Source organism: Aulonocara stuartgranti, assembly GCF_965226115.1.
Source record: "Aulonocara stuartgranti genome assembly, chromosome: 6".
Lineage (NCBI taxonomy): Eukaryota > Metazoa > Chordata > Actinopteri > Cichliformes > Cichlidae > Aulonocara > Aulonocara stuartgranti.
In genome coordinates this window covers 37,441,637-37,457,129 of record NC_138944.1, presented here as the reverse complement: position 1 = coordinate 37,457,129, position 15,493 = coordinate 37,441,637, and the positions used below count along the sequence as shown (strand labels likewise).

Sequence of the window (15,493 nt, the reverse complement as noted above, 5' to 3'; positions counted from 1 at the left end):
CATCAAATTTACAATAAGCTAATATTTTTCTCAAAGTGATTCATTTTTTCAGCATTTTGTTTTGTAACAGAAGTGATTTAGTGAACTGACATCTTTCTGATGCCCATTGTGTGTGTGCTGATTTGTCTTGTAACACTTGACCAAGAACAGTTGTGTGTATGAACTCACAGTGTGGTGAGCTGGCTCATGTTGGAGAAGGAATCATCAGACAGGGAGTTGATTTTATTGTTGCTCAGATCACTGGAAAGGCAAAGGTCAGTTTCAGTCAGTATACACACAGAGTACTGCAGAGGTCCCACTGCACAACACATACAGGCGCAAACACACTAGCACACGTACTGTAACATAGTAACACACAAAACTAAAATGCTGCTCATTATTAAAGTGAACCGATCACATCATCCTCAGCTGTGTGCGTGTTTTACTGAATTCACTACACAGTCTACAGCGCCCCCTGCTGGATGACTATACAAATAGAAGATGCTGAGCACAGTTTGCAGCTTTTTTTGTAACAACTGTACAAGTGTTCAAACATACAAAATGTGCAACCTTATTCTCAAATTTCCTTTGAAGGTTTTGATATTACTGTCACATGTTCTTCATAAAACTGTAAAAACTATTTAATTCATATTTGGTTCTGCTCTGCAACCAGTGTTACTTTTGCTTCTTCTTTTTGGCTTCTGATTTCAGCTGCATTTCTAGCAGTGTGTGACTGTCAGGATCATTTAGTTACCATGGTCTAAAATGTGCCTCAGTCTGTGTGTTGAGAATCTTTGACCGTCCTTTGTTTTTAAAAATGAGGTACGAGTCTTCGGCTGTTCACTGGTCACTATCTAAACCTCAGTGCTTCGCCTAGAATGTAATGTTCCACAGCAAAGAAGAAAATAGCAAGAGTTTGTGCGTCAGCATGACTGTATATTACTGCATTAACCTCTTCACTGTAGTAGATGTTTTCATTGGTGGAAGAGAAGAAAAGTGCTTTCACTACCAACATGAGAGGCTGTAAGCATGTGTGATAGCAGATGTAGCTGTAGGTAAACTGAGTGTGAGGAGGCACGTGAGGATGAATGAAGGATTCAATCAAGTGTTTCTTACACAAGCTGCAGGTATTTAAAAGCAGGTAACTCTTTGGGAACGCTGGTGAACTGATTACCATCCAGATACCTGAGGGGACAAAACACAAAGATCTGTTGTGCATTTCTACAGAACAATAATAATGCACAGAGATTATCAAACAAATTCTAAGATAAGGTTCTAAGTTAAGGATGTCAAACTCACAGGCACACTTCGATCTTCAGTGAGCCAGACCAAAGAAGCTCGCTTAACTATGCATTAACGACCCTTTGTAAAAAACAGACATTTCTATTCTAGACTGAGAAAACAGGATGTTTTCTAATGGTTTATTTATTGATTACTTAAATAATTTGATGTAGTATGTATTGGCATGTGTGAGGTTTTTATCAGTAGGAACAGCTGCAAAACAGGTTTTGAAAATTCCAAAGTTTACGTCCTCCTTCACAGTTTCCAATGTCATCCAGTGGACTGGAGCCACTTCTGGCCTCTGAGCCTTGTGTTTGACAACCTTCTTTTGGTTGGTAGATGTAAACAGTAAAAGGGAATAAGGTCAAATAAAGTCAAGGCTAAATAAAACTTTTGTTTAGGAGCCCTCACATACTTCAACATCTGCAAAAAAGCCTGTTTGGTAAATAACATCCATGCAAATACGTGAATAATTCTGACATAATTACAAAGTCACAAGGTTCCTGATTTTTTTCTGGCTCAATGAATTTAGTTAATTTCAGGGAGACACTTAATAATAAGAAAACCACAATTGCTATAAAAAGCCTGGTTACTACAAAAAAAACAGTGATACCACAGATAATTCACATAAATGTTTTGTATATGCTTGTTTTACACTATAAATCTGTGACTCTATTAAGTAGAATCAATTACGTCTCCAATTTATCTGCACTGAAAAAATGAAGCTCATTTCCTTTGTTTAAACTTGAACGAGCCAGTTTAGGGCCAACACAGAAGCTGGCAAGACTGCATTATTTACTATGGCTGTTTTTAATTATTCTATATTTTATTTAATATAGAATTGCGATGCATGACAATTTTAGTGAGTTTTGCAGTTTAAATGTTCAAAGCAAATTAAGAAATAACATTTTTTGTCTTGGCCGTGCAGTCAGACTCACAGTTCAGTGACGTTGCGGGGCAGTCCTCTAGGCAGAGCCTGCAGATGTTTGTTGCTGCAGCGCACAACTGTGTCCATACAGGTGCACTGGCTGGGACACTGAGGCCCCGGACCACAGCTGCTGTCCTCGAGCACAGCGCCTGAACAGACGGGGGGGGGGGGGGGCAAATTTCACTTAACAAACAACAACCTTTCAATGGCAGTGCTTCTCAGAAAGAAATTGCAAGGCGTGATAACTTTGCTGTAATGCATTTTTAGGCGATGCTTGTTACATTTATTAGATTTCTGCTTATAGATAAAATGCCAATCATACCATCCTCACAACGGAAATCAGGCACAGCTACATCCTGCAGTGGGATTTCTCGAAGAAAAGCGGGCCCCTGACAGCGAGGATTCCCTGTCACGATTCGCCGACTTCTAAGCCACGCCCCAAACCAGGACAGACGGCAGTCACATTTAAAAGGATTGGCCAGAAGGTTTCTGATGGGCAAGCCGACATGGTAGGTAGGTAAGATAAATGGAAACAAACAGAGAGTGTGTCTGCACGTATTTGTGGGTGTGTCACTAACAGTGTGGACAGGTTGGGCAGTGTGTCGAAGGCTCCAGGGAGGATGGTGCTCAGCTGGTTATCATACAGTGAGAGCAGCCTGACGTTGGTCAGCCCGGTGAAGCTCCCGTTATGGATACAGCTAATCTTATTATTCCTGAGCATCCTACACAGCGAGAGAGACATTTTAGGACAGACATGTTTTATGCAAAGCTCCCTCAAATATGATATTTCATATTCATAAGATAAATAAAATGAGCTTTGGCTTTCATCCTTTAGTTTTATCTTCAGCAAAGTAAATGCAGCTCCTTTGGGTTAAGATCAACTCAGCCGCTTCTTCTTGCTTTTCATGTTTCTGTTCTTAACTTTTTCCCCCTTCAGTGCACCAAGCTGTTGATTTGGCCACTCATAAATTTCTTCTGTCCCTCCGATGTTTCTGGCTTGTTTTTAAAGCCTGAAGATGGCCCATTTCACTGCGACTGAAATCACTGTTGCGCTCAGATTGTGAGTTCACAGCAACAGTGATTGCCAGACTTTGAATTTCATGCTCAATTCACGGAGAAATAACAAAAGCTAAAGACTACACCTGTCTGTGAAACAGTCTTTTCTTTAATTGTCCAGCTATGTTTGAGTCCCTGAAAATAGGACTGCACAGTAGAGTTGTTGTTATTCTCAAAGGTGATGCAACTTTCTGAACTGTTGAACCCCTAAAAATAAAGCTGAGAGCTTAGTATACACAGTGACCTAATTCTATGTATGTATCAAACTCACAGCATGCGCATGCCCTCCATGCCTTTGAACATGCTCCCTCTCACAGATTCCAGGTGGTTGGCTGTCAGGTGAAGCTCCACCACCGAGGAAGCACCCTCAAATGCGCCGTCCTCAATCTCTGAAATCTTGTTGTTGCTCAGGTTACTGAAGTGAGAAGGATAGCACACAACATAACAGCTGCTTCCTGACAGCTCTTTGCCAGAAACCCAACTGAGCATGATCATTCAGCCTTAAGTTTCACACAACTTTTAGTACCTTTACTACTTTGAAAATGTGTCCAGTGTTTTCACTCTACATGAAGCTGTGCATTTTCTCTAATAATATCCAGTCATGCAAAGTCACTACATACAGTTTTCTCTGAACCCCTTTTCCCACTAAGGTCTTGGAAAATGCCAGAAGATAAGATCTCTTGAAAGTTTCTTTTGAAGATGGAGCAGCCATTCGTCACAGTATTTGTCATTTTTCATGGTGACCTACATTTTCTTAAGCTGTGACAGGCCCTTGAAGGCTCCTGTGGCCTCCAGCACGGAGAGGTCATTGTTGTTGAGACGCCTGTGACAATCATAGAGAGAGATCACAGAGAAGAGGATGGAGGAAAACAACATCACAAGGGGAAGAGTGACTTTGGTATGTGTGCATGTTTCGTGCTGAGTGCTCATCCGTGCAGCAGGAATCCACATACACATGTCAACACGGATATCCAAGTCATAGTTTGGCACAGTGTGTGTGTTTTTATGTTCAGTACAGGGAATGAGCATGTATTTGAATTTGTGTGGGTGTGACTTATGAGGGTAAATAGAGAACAATGAATCCTAAATGATCCCAAACTTAAATGCATGCACTTTAAATATAAGCTTATTCCAGATAAATTATGTGACAGCTGACTAATACAGCGGAAAGACAAATTTCATCATCATCATCATCATCATCAACGTAATGCTCAAAGGGACGGTTGACCCCAAAATCAAAAACCACATGTTTTTCTCCTTGGGAACAAAGTGCTATTTGTCCATCTGGAGTGTTTGAGTTTCCCAGTTATAAAGATCGTCTGTAGTGATATCCACGTCTTTTAAATAGAATGTGACTAGATGACCTTATGGTACAAAAGAAGACATTTGAAAAAAAACATCAGCAGCAATATTCATTCATTCAAAAATCATGACCTGGCTGATTAAAAAACATTTTAAAAAAATCATTAAACCATGTTGTATAAAAGCAGGTTCACATAGCAAGTATTTTATTTAAAAAATAACCACGCCCACCAACTATTACTGTATAGGCTTGTTACTGTGGAGATGGAAGCATTCGCCTGTCAGTGGCAGTAGGCTGGTGCACTAACAGGCACTCCCGTCCACACCGTTAATGACAGGGTGTGAACTATAAGGTGAATTAGCTGTGTGCTTCTTTTGGTTGGTGGATGTAAAGAGTAAAAGGGAATAAGGTCAAAAATAAGGTCAAAGGTAAATAATACTTTTGTTTCTAAAAGCCCTCTTGCACTGGAACATTTGCAGCAAAGTCTGTTTGGCATATACAATCCAGGACTGCATGGAATATTATTAACGTGGGTTGTGTGTTTGTGGGCATGGATCTCACAGCTCTTCAGTGGAGGACGGCAGGTGCTCCGGGAACTTAGTGAGGCGGAGGTTGGAGCAGTCGACCACATTGGCTTCACAGCGACATTTAGCGGGACACACTGGCTTACTGTTACACTCGTAGTTTAGACGTCTGTCTTCAGTGCCTGGACCCAAATGTGGAGAGGATAGACAGACAAGTTCTTACTGATACATAGAGGCAATCAGAGACTGATGTATCTAACTACACACATACACAGAATATATATGAATATACAAACACAAAATCACCTGGGATGTGGTACTGCTCCTTGGCTGTCATGAAAAGTAAGCAAACAAAACTGTGTGAACGCTTCAACGGAGCAATAGCCACACACACACATACACACACATACACACGTCACATAATTGACTTGGCTGTAGGTGGCAGCAGGACACTTACAGCAGAAAGGAGGACTGAAACAATGCAAAGCTGCGCTTAGCTTTCCAGGCCTGGCAGTCTTAAACTATCAGATGCAGCAAGTATATCCAGACTTTTCACTCCTCGTCTCAGTTCCATCTTTGTCATCCAGTCACACACCCACACACGCACGCACACACACAGAGGGCACTGACTGACCAGAGCATCTGAACTTGTTGCTCTTGATCTGTGCGATGCGTTTGTTGGCAAGGCGGCGAGGACTGGCACAGCGTGCACCGCTGGTCTCTATGGGGTTTGAACGCAGGAAGTCGGCCAGCCACTTCACATTACAGTCACACACAAAGGGATTCTGGGCCAAGTGTCTGGTGAGAAATTACAAAAGGGAACAACATCAGTCAGATCAGACTGAATAGAGTGTAACAGAACTTGAAATAGCACGCATGTATTTTCTCACAGTGTCTGGATGCTGCGCAGCGAGCTGAAGGTGCCTTTGGCCAAACTCTGGATCTTGTTGTCGTACAGCGACAGAAGAGCCAGGTTCTCCAGATCTTTGAACACGTTGGCTCGGATGCAGTGGATTTTATTTGCATTCAGCAACCTTAAGCAATACAGTAGACACACTTAATTATCATAACAAAATACTCTGAATAAATCATCTAACATGCAGTTCTGTGCAAGTCTTGAGCCACCCTTTTTCTATGTTTTGCCTGATAGTGAGCCTTTTTTCTTTTTACTATTAGGACATGATTTTCACAAACTCTTCATTTGCTGGAGATAGTTTTTCAGGCCAACCACTTCTTCTTTTGTCCTCCACTTGTTCAGTTTCTTCAAGGTTTCAAACAACAAGCTGCACATTATGTTAATATCTGCCAAGTTAACACCTAATAGCTATCTAGGAATCACCTTGTTAGGCCTGCAAAAGATGCCTGTAACAGGCTGCTTGTGGTTGGCTGAGGCTCAGGAGATAGAGCAGGTCGACTAAAAATTGAAAAGTTGCTGCTCCAGTTTGCTTGCCAAAGTATCCTTGGGCAAGATAGACAACCCCCAGGTGTTCCTGATTGGCTCGATGGAGTGTGAATGTTAGATAGCACTTAGAGCTAGAAAAGAAAGTGATTGTTGAATGTGTGTGAACAGGTGATGGAGTTGTATAAGGTGTTTTGAGTGCCTGGGTACAAAAGCCCTATAAATAAATCCATCAATTTACACTTTAGTAACAAAGTGTCTAAAGATACAATTTTAAAACAGGTTACTTTCTAAGTTGTGGTATGTGTAGATGCAACACTGGTTCATCCCTGGAATTAGGTACCTGTTTATGCTTCTATGACTCATAGGTGAGTTTGGGGCTTAGTGGCTTAACAAGACTTTTCTATAGTAGTGTACATAATTATGATGAGCTGATTCATCACCAGCATCTGAATACTTGCAAACGTCTCTTATTTTAAAAACAAAACTGCTGCAATGCTATTTTGTGTTTTATGCCCAGAATTGGAGCCCTGATTTTTCCAAAATAAGAAACCAAACAAGGAGGGAGGTATTTTAAATTACACCAGGAGCCTGATGTATAAAGGATGTGTGCGTAAAACAACCAATAGTACAACCACAGGTAAAACTCCTTAAAACTCCTTTGTTGTTCTTGTGAGTGTCATGGATAAAAATGCACACTTGTACAATTACAAAATGACTAACTGCTATTTTTTCCAAAAACCTACATTGAAGTCTATCCATATGTCTCCAGGATGAGGATTAGTCTGTCCCTAACTTTCAGATTCCTCTCCATTTCCTTTTTGTCACTGGTTCCAGCGGTTTAGAGTTAAACATTACCACAAGGAATCTTCAAATACTTACTAAATTTTAAAAAAATGAAATAATGTTCAGGAAAGACGACAACTGCCAGATTATTCAGTCATCATACTGAGCTCCACCTCTCGACTATTATCAAATGATTCACTTAATCACCTCATTCGTGGTACCTTACCTACTTCATCATAGGTACAGCAGTGTTTTACCAAAGGGGGTATTCAAGTCAGTTATGAGAAGCAGATTTACATAGCGGTAATTAACTTGGCAAAAACTAGTTTCCGCATTAGTTTCCATGCAGCTCCTTCTAAAATATTTGCCACCTTGTTTAAAACACAGTCAGTTCAGACAAATATATGCATGTTGTGGTTTGGACTTACAGCAACTCCAGAGACCCCAGACCATCGAACACTCCGCTTGGCAGCTCAGTGATCTTATTGCCATACAGAACTCTGCACACAAACAAAAAAAGTCTTTAACTGTGTTCTGCAATCAAAAGTGCTTCATCAGTCTGTGAACAGTTACTAAGACGCAAAATTTTATAATAATAATTGATTGCATTTATATAGCGCTCTTCAGGGCCCTCAAAGAACTTTACAATTCCACTATTCATTCACTCACTGGTAGAGGCAAGCTACAGTTGCAGCCACAGCTGCCCTGGGGCAGACTGACAGAGGCGAGGCTGCCATCGGCCCCTCTGGCCGTCACCAGTAGGCGGCAGGTGAAGTGTCTTGCCCAAGGACACAACGACCGAGACTCGAACCGGCAACCTTCCGGTTACAAGACGAACTGCCAACTCTTGAGCCACGATCGCCCCAAAATTTGCATCACCAAAACAAAAGTAAGTCTTATTCAGTCCACACAAGCACACGTTCACAGTCCATAAACAGAAGAGAAGACATTTACATCACACTGCTGTCGTGTATAGTATATGCACGCAAACTTATTCACACATACACACACTCAGCAATAATGCTGGCTGACCGCCTGCTGTGATTGTTTGCATGTCCTGATGTTTCCTGAGAATTCTCTGTACAGTGAGCAGGCGCCACTTTTAAATTATTCATACCAACAGATGCTTAAACACATGGACGCAGTGGGCACATATGGAGATATAGCCAATAAAGTGGACAGACACATGTAAACACGTGTTGGTAAAGACACTCTCAACACACCCAACAGTTTACACAATCAGATGCAGAGTGCTTACTCACAGTGAATTGAGAGCTCGGAGGCCTTGGAAAGCATCAGGAGCTATCTCAGATATCTGGTTGTTGCTCAGGTCACTGGGAATGAAAGACAATGAATGCCCAACACTTTTAAATACTTAGTGATTAGATTTATTTTGGGGAGAAAATGAAAAAACTCATGTATACAGATTTTGTTTTGTTGTAAACGCATTTAGCCAAAAGCATCATATGTACATAGCAAATAATTTGTGTTATTTTTTAAAGGATTAAAGGCAAAAAAGTGATGCAGCACTTTAACAGTTCTCTTTTCTGATCTCGAAATGAAAGCAGGTTATATAAAAATCCCCTATAAAAATAAGAAACCTCACTTTCTGAATTGACTGGCTAAGAGCTTCACTTTTTTCATGTCAGAACAGAGGAGCTATTTTTCTGGCCAAGTTGAAGTTTTTATATCTTTGATTCGGTCTGGCATGCCAAACCATAATATGTTAGATTATAAAATCCTTGTTCTGCTGCCACACGTCAGTCGTTCAGTTGTCATGATAAATTTTCAGACAAACCACTTAAACCAGCCTGGTAATGTAATCAAACCCCCCTCCCTCCCTCCTGGTGCTCGGGATGGTCTCGCAGTGATGATGGAAGAGGGCAAAGGAGGGGAAAGAGGATAAGATTAAGAGGAAAAGGAAAACCACAGAGAGAAAAAGATGGAGAGAGACAGAATGCCTGAGGAGGGAAATGGGCAAAGGAAGAAGAGGAAGAAGAGAAAAACAGCAACAGTGGAAGTAACAAAAACCGCAAAGACAGAAGAAAGAAAGAAATGTGAAACAGGATAGAAGGTCAAGAAGCCAGGAACATTATTATTGTGGTCAGATTAGCATTTTTTAAACATATACATCACATCACATGGATATGCACTTGATTTATCATGTAAGGGCCCTAAAAAGCCTCTAATGAGGACTCTGTGTCTTTGCAGGCTGATATAAATCAAATGCTCCTCGATGCTGAAACTCCACTGGGGCTGTATGTTCTGTTGAGCAGGAAAACCACAGCTCAGTGAGCAGTGGAGACAGAAGAAAAGAGAGATCCACTTGGCAAATCAGACTCTAGAACATTAAAATTTTCCCTGAAGCATTGTCCCTCTGGAGGCAGAAAAAATTTAATGGCTTTGGCTGATTTGGAGCTCAGGGGCAGGAATTCTGTAGCCTGCTGCAGTTGGCATAGCTGACTTTAAAAGTACTCTGCACAAAGAAAGGTGGAGCAAAAAAAAGTTAAATGAAGTGGACTAAAATGGGTCATGTGTGTGCAGGTATGGTGCAGGTATGGTTTAGGATATATATGGTTTAGGATATATAGAAAAGGCTTCTTTTGATTGATCCCTTATTGATCCCCTCCGTGATCTTAGTACTTTATTGATTTGTTGTAATAAACATTTAAATTTCAATAGAAAACATTGCTAGTGTTATTTCAATTTGAACTGACACTTGGAAGTGTTTAACTGCAAGTATGACGATATAAAGCTTTGTAGGAGCACTCACATTCGCCTGAGCTTCTTGTAGGATGTGAAGGCGCCTGGGGGAACCGACTTGATGCCATTCTGCTCCAGACGTCTGGGTAGAAAAGCAGAGAGGCTACATTGAAACACTGCACACGAGCAGTGAGGACAATCACATCCTTGAATGGTGGATTGCACATCAGAACATTTGATGTATTGGCAGAGACGTAAAGTACATGTAATGGCCTGTAAAATCTATCTATAAGATTTGTCCAAGTTATCGCCAGCTGTGCTTGTTACGCTACTGCATTCTAGCTACTGGCAGAGGAGCAGCAGAATTGAGAGAGAGTGTGGTTAAGCATCCAAAAAAACACTTTTCCATGTTGGATATATTAAAAGTAACCGGAAAGAATGTGATGAAGCAGCAAAATGACATAAGTAACATTTCTTCCTTTACATGGCATAGAGTAAGTACATGTACTGTAGTATTTCTTTCCATCTAATAAACCTGTGGGGACTTTCACTCTCTTTTGGGACCCCTCTGGAGCAGCTTTACATGGTTCACAATTTTGCTTGTAAGAAACCCACTTTATGCTGGTAGGTTTTATCTGAGTTCTGAAAGCAAACTATAAAGCTACAAAATAACAGAATTTGTCATTCTTGTATCATTATATATAATTCTTGTGGGATACTCACATCTCAGTCATACCCTCAGGGAGGTGGGCAGGGATTGCAGTTAGGCCCCTCCCACGGCAGTCCACAATGTTGTTGCTGCAGGAGCACATTGGAGGACAGGACCCAGATGCTAAACTACATGGCTGAACGAAGGCACTGCCACTGTGACCTAAAAACAAGGAAGAAAAAAATTTCTCACACATTGCATCATCATCCACATTTGGATCAAAGCCTCATGTATCGCCGGGCTCTTGTACCTGAGCAGGCAAAGTCACTTTTACGCAGCTCGGCCAGGTTGAGGCCCCTCAGCGTGGGAGGAGAGCTACACTGAGTGTAGAGGCCCAAAGCTGGCCGCTGCCGTAGCCATGGAGACAACCAAGCCAGGTGACAGTCGCAGCGCAGAGAGTTAGAGTGGAGACGGCTGAGGGAAGGAAAATACATTTGAGAAGTAGTGGAGGGGTGGGTAAAACATAAGGTGACAGATACACAGACAGAGATGAAATCAGACTTAACAATGTGGCATTCTGGGTAAAAAAGTTGAAAAAGGTGAGGCACTTACAAGGTGCGGAGCTTTGGCATGTGATTGAAACTGGAGACTGGAATGCTGCTGATGTTGTTGTTGTTCAGTGTGCTAGAAGAAAAAATAGGAGAGAAATTAGCAATGATGAGAAGAAGAGGCAACACTAAATATAACAGCAAGGACAGAAAGGAAGGGTGTGAGAACAAAGAGATGGAACAATAAAAAGCAAGAGAGAGTTGATAGGCACGGAAGCCAGTGGAAAAATGATGGCAGTAGAAAAGATGAAGAGAGCAGAAGAAAACAAAGTTTTTTTAATGAGAGATTAAATTGTTTTGAGAAGAGCATCAAAGAAATTATTTTTCTTAGATTACTCACAGGACTTCTAGAGATCGCAAAGCTCTGAATGCCCCCTCTTCAATACAGCTGATATGGTTTTTATCCAGCTGACTGATAATAAAAAGAACACAAAGCCAATATGATGTAGATTTAGTTAATGGCTCGGTCCAGCCAACCACTCAGTCTTCTAATTACGGACGTGATATTTCTTGACAGTAGCAAATTGCACCGTTATCTCCACTGCACCCATTCCTTTAACACTTTATCTTCACTTACAGGTTTTTAAGGTCTGTTGCGCCTCTGAAAGCTCTCCTCGGAATGGCTTGGATGGCATTTTCACTTAGATCTCTGAAAAACAAAGAAAAGAGGGAAATTCATTCTGCTAAGAGATGCAATGATACAACTTGTTGACTCCACATCCAGGAGTTTGCTATAGCACATGGCAATTCTTGCAGATGCTCTACATGGTATTACATTTGACCAAACCAGTCGAGCTGAGCTTTGGATGCTTGCTGTCTGCCTTCACATACAATGGGCTTAAGTGACATCCCACTCTTAATTCATAGAGTTTAATATGTTGTCAGACCACCCTTTGCAGCTAGAATAGCTTTAACGCTTCTGGGGAGGATTTCCACAAGGTTTAGGAGTCTGTTTATGGGAATTTTTGATCATTCTTCCAAAACCACATTTGAGGTCAGACACTGATTGACGGGAAGGCCTGTCTCACAGCCGCCACTCTAACTCCTTCCAAAGGTGTTCTGTCAGGTTGGCGCAGGCCAGTCAAGTTTTTCCACACCAAACTTGCTCATCCATGTCTTTGTGCACATGTGTCCAGGCATGTTGGAACAGTACTGGGCCATCCCCAAACTGTTCTAACAAAGCTGGGAGCATGAAATGGTCAAAAACGTGAATTTGTTTGAGTTCTGAAATTTTTGAAACTATGTGCCTCATCTTCCACTGACCCTGCTCTCTGATCTTCCATGACCTATCACTTTGTGGCTCATTTACTCTCGTTCTCACTCACTTCCACTTTTTTATAATATCACTAACACTTGGCTGTGGAATATTTACTAGAAAGGAAATTCCACAACTGGACTTGTTTCACAGGTGGCATCCTATCACAGTACCACGCTGGAATTAACTGATCTCCTGAGAGCAAACCCAGAAGCGTCTCCATGCCTGGCTGCTTGATTTTGTACACCTGTGGACATGGAAGTGACTGGAACACCTGAATTCAATGATTTGGTGTGATGAGTGAATACTTTTGGCAACACAGTGTATGTTTACATGCATTTAATAAAACATATGGTCTTTTCCTCTTTGATAAACTAAGGAAACACCAGTCCTCTTTATTTTAATATAGTTCCTCCAGAAAAGGTGTCTGAGATGCAGCAGGCAGACTGCTTACAGACCAAGGTCACGGGACTTACTGACTAGCTTTGGTGATAAAAAAATATGAAGTAGAAATGCAATGCCACGATTAGACATCATAGAAACAGACAGGTGAACCACAGCAACGGAGACCAATAAATAATAGCAAAACTCTGTGTGTGTGTGCGTGCGTGTGTGTGTGTGTGTGTGTGCGTGTGCGTGTGTGTGCGTGCGTGTGTGTGTTAGACAAACCACAGAAGAGGATGTACATCATCTCTGGCTGCCCTACAGGTCCTCAGACACAGTCCATTAATGTCAGGGTCAAACCAGAGGCTGACAGAGGAGGAAACACCCACTTATTGAGAACTAGACAGCCAGTATAGTGCCTTTAAGCAAGAAAGTATATCTTTTAAATCAGATTGAACACAGGAGGAGAGTCAAGTAATTGACAAACCAGCTAACCAAATTAATCTTATACTAATGTACTGTACTTTTAGAACTTCTGTTACTGCATTCACGAACACTGTGCCACACAATACTGTAACCCGCTTGATGCACAGCTATGGCCTAGCTAGACCAGCTCTTTGTAGACATACATAGAGCAGTACATTAGAAAAGTGAAAAACTGATTCTGACACCCCTGAGGCCAGTTGAAAAAGCAGACTTTTTATTGAAGTATAAAGTTCAACTGTGTCTGACACATGAAACCAGCAGTGAAGAAGATGATGGGGGATATACAGAGTAAATGAACAGACTGATGCAGAAAAGGATGATGGATGGACATGTTAAAAGGGGATGGGTGGTGCAGGACACAAGAGTGATTATGGAGAGAAACAAGAACAGAAGTTATAAATGGTAAAATGGCCTGTATTTATATAGCGCTTTACTAGTCCCTAAGGACCCCAAAGCGCTTTACATATCCAGTCACACACACATTGGTGATGGCAAGCTACATTGTAGCCACAGCCACCCTGGGGCGCACTGACAGAGGCGAGGCTGCTGGACACTGGCACCACCGGGCCCTCTGACCACCACCAGTAGGCAACGGGTGAAGTGTCTTGCCCAAGGACACAACAACCGAGACTGTCGGAGCCAGGGCTCGAACCGGCAACCTTCCAATTACAAGGCGAACTCCCAACCTTTGAGCCACGATATGGCTAAATCGAGTTGAGGTAGTTCAGTATGTGATATGACAAACTGGAAGTTTGGGAGATATGAAGAGAAACAGAAATGGGTTAAAAGAAAAAAAGATAGACATGTGAGTCATATAAGTCAGAGGCAGAGAGAGAGAGAGCACCAATAACAATGGACTGTTATGATGTAGACAGAGAGAGACAGAGGAGGGGAAAGATGAAGTCCAGTTGTTAATACAGTTTTTCTGCTTCATTTCAGAAAGTGCTCAAGGCCAACATGCCACACAGACCCATTATTCCTCTCTGTCGTCTGTTCATATCCAGTAATCTTTATATCCACTCTTTAATACAAGCTGCAGAAAAAACAATATTTTAAGACTTTCAGCTTGTTTTTGAAGAGTTTCCAGATTGAATTGATTCAAACGGATGGAGTTCAACTTATAAAGAACATCTGCAATAATTAATGGAGGTAAATATTTTTTAAGAAAAGACTTTTTGAAAAGAAGATGCCATCAACTGCACAAGTATGACATGCATGCCTTCAACTGGACTTGGAAAGCAGTGGAACAAAGAAAAATAAATGAAAAATAAAATGCTTTTCTAAATACATGATACAAACTTAAACATATGGAAAGTGATCACAGAAAGCACCCTCGTGTTGTGGCTCACACACGCTGGTGCTCGAACTCAATAACACAGATGCTTCCTCATCAGGTCATCGAGATTCTGTTGCCAGGACACAAAGAGGCTGAATATGATGTTTACTGGAGGGAAACACAGACTGGTCACAGCTGGATGTGTGAGCGTGTGTGTGTGTGTGTGTGTGTGTGTGTGTGTGTGTGTGTGTGTGTGTGTGTGTGGACAGTAGGCAGTCTCTTAATATTTGCTCTCCGTCTCCTGCTACCTCCTCTATTCATTTTCTGATCCTTTCTTTCATCCGTTGTGTCTCTGGATCTGTCTCTCCTCGCTCCTCCTCATCCTCTTATTGTTCTCCGCTGTCTCCTGTCGTTTCAATATCCTCCTCATCCCTCCATCCCTCCCTTCCTGCTCACAGTGGAGGGTGAGAAAGGTAAACTTTCCCACTCGTTTCCTGCTCGTTGACAACACATCACCTCTCTGTCTATCTGTCTCCTTCAAACATGGGTTAGTTTAAGTCTCGCTTATTGCTACCTTCTTATTCGTCATAGAGTCATTCCATCTATGGAGGTATTTCCTTTTATACATCTGTATAGGATGTACACTTACTTTCATGTTTCTTGGTCTTTTTATTTTGCTGTTATATGCTTTAAAGCAGGGGTCTCAAACTCCAGGCCTCGAGGGCCGGTGTCCTGCAGATTTTAGATCTCACAGTGGGTCAACACACCTGATTCAAATGATTAGTTCATTACCAGGCCTCTGGAGAACTTCAAGACATGTTGAGGAGGTAATTTAGCCATTTAAATCAGCTGTTTTGGATCAAGGACACATCTAAA

The 15,493-nt window shown here is 41.6% G+C and overlaps 1 protein-coding gene across 5 annotated transcripts in view; it reads right to left on the bottom strand.

Moving 5' to 3' along the window:
• Positions 1–15,493, bottom strand: part of LOC309708548 (slit homolog 1 protein-like) — an 80,285-nt gene that overhangs the window by 19,378 nt on the left and 45,414 nt on the right. Inside the window, exons 1-20 of one of the 5 annotated variants that reach the window (XM_082536672.1) lie at positions 12,480–12,676; positions 11,794–11,865; positions 11,557–11,628; positions 11,221–11,292; positions 10,919–11,082; positions 10,683–10,830; positions 10,030–10,101; positions 8,519–8,590; positions 7,685–7,756; positions 5,962–6,105; positions 5,706–5,869; positions 5,378–5,401; positions 5,109–5,253; positions 3,993–4,067; positions 3,516–3,659; positions 2,767–2,910; positions 2,511–2,677; positions 2,199–2,337; positions 1,096–1,164; positions 169–240 (exon numbers count right to left, since the gene is read on the bottom strand). In XM_082536672.1, coding sequence (XP_082392798.1) covers positions 169–240; positions 1,096–1,164; positions 2,199–2,337; positions 2,511–2,677; positions 2,767–2,910; positions 3,516–3,659; positions 3,993–4,067; positions 5,109–5,253; positions 5,378–5,401; positions 5,706–5,869; positions 5,962–6,105; positions 7,685–7,756; positions 8,519–8,590; positions 10,030–10,101; positions 10,683–10,830; positions 10,919–11,082; positions 11,221–11,292; positions 11,557–11,628; positions 11,794–11,865; positions 12,480–12,499 — 2,051 coding nt within the window. In that variant the 5' untranslated portion in view covers positions 12,500–12,676. Of the gene's footprint in view, positions 1–168; positions 241–1,095; positions 1,165–2,198; positions 2,338–2,510; positions 2,678–2,766; positions 2,911–3,515; positions 3,660–3,992; positions 4,068–5,108; positions 5,254–5,377; positions 5,402–5,705; positions 5,870–5,961; positions 6,106–7,684; positions 7,757–8,518; positions 8,591–10,029; positions 10,102–10,682; positions 10,831–10,918; positions 11,083–11,220; positions 11,293–11,556; positions 11,629–11,793; positions 11,866–11,991; positions 12,091–12,479; positions 12,677–15,493 lie in introns of those variants that run through there. The other 4 variants (XM_082536671.1, XM_082536668.1, XM_082536670.1 and 1 more) reach the window with 4 other exon arrangements.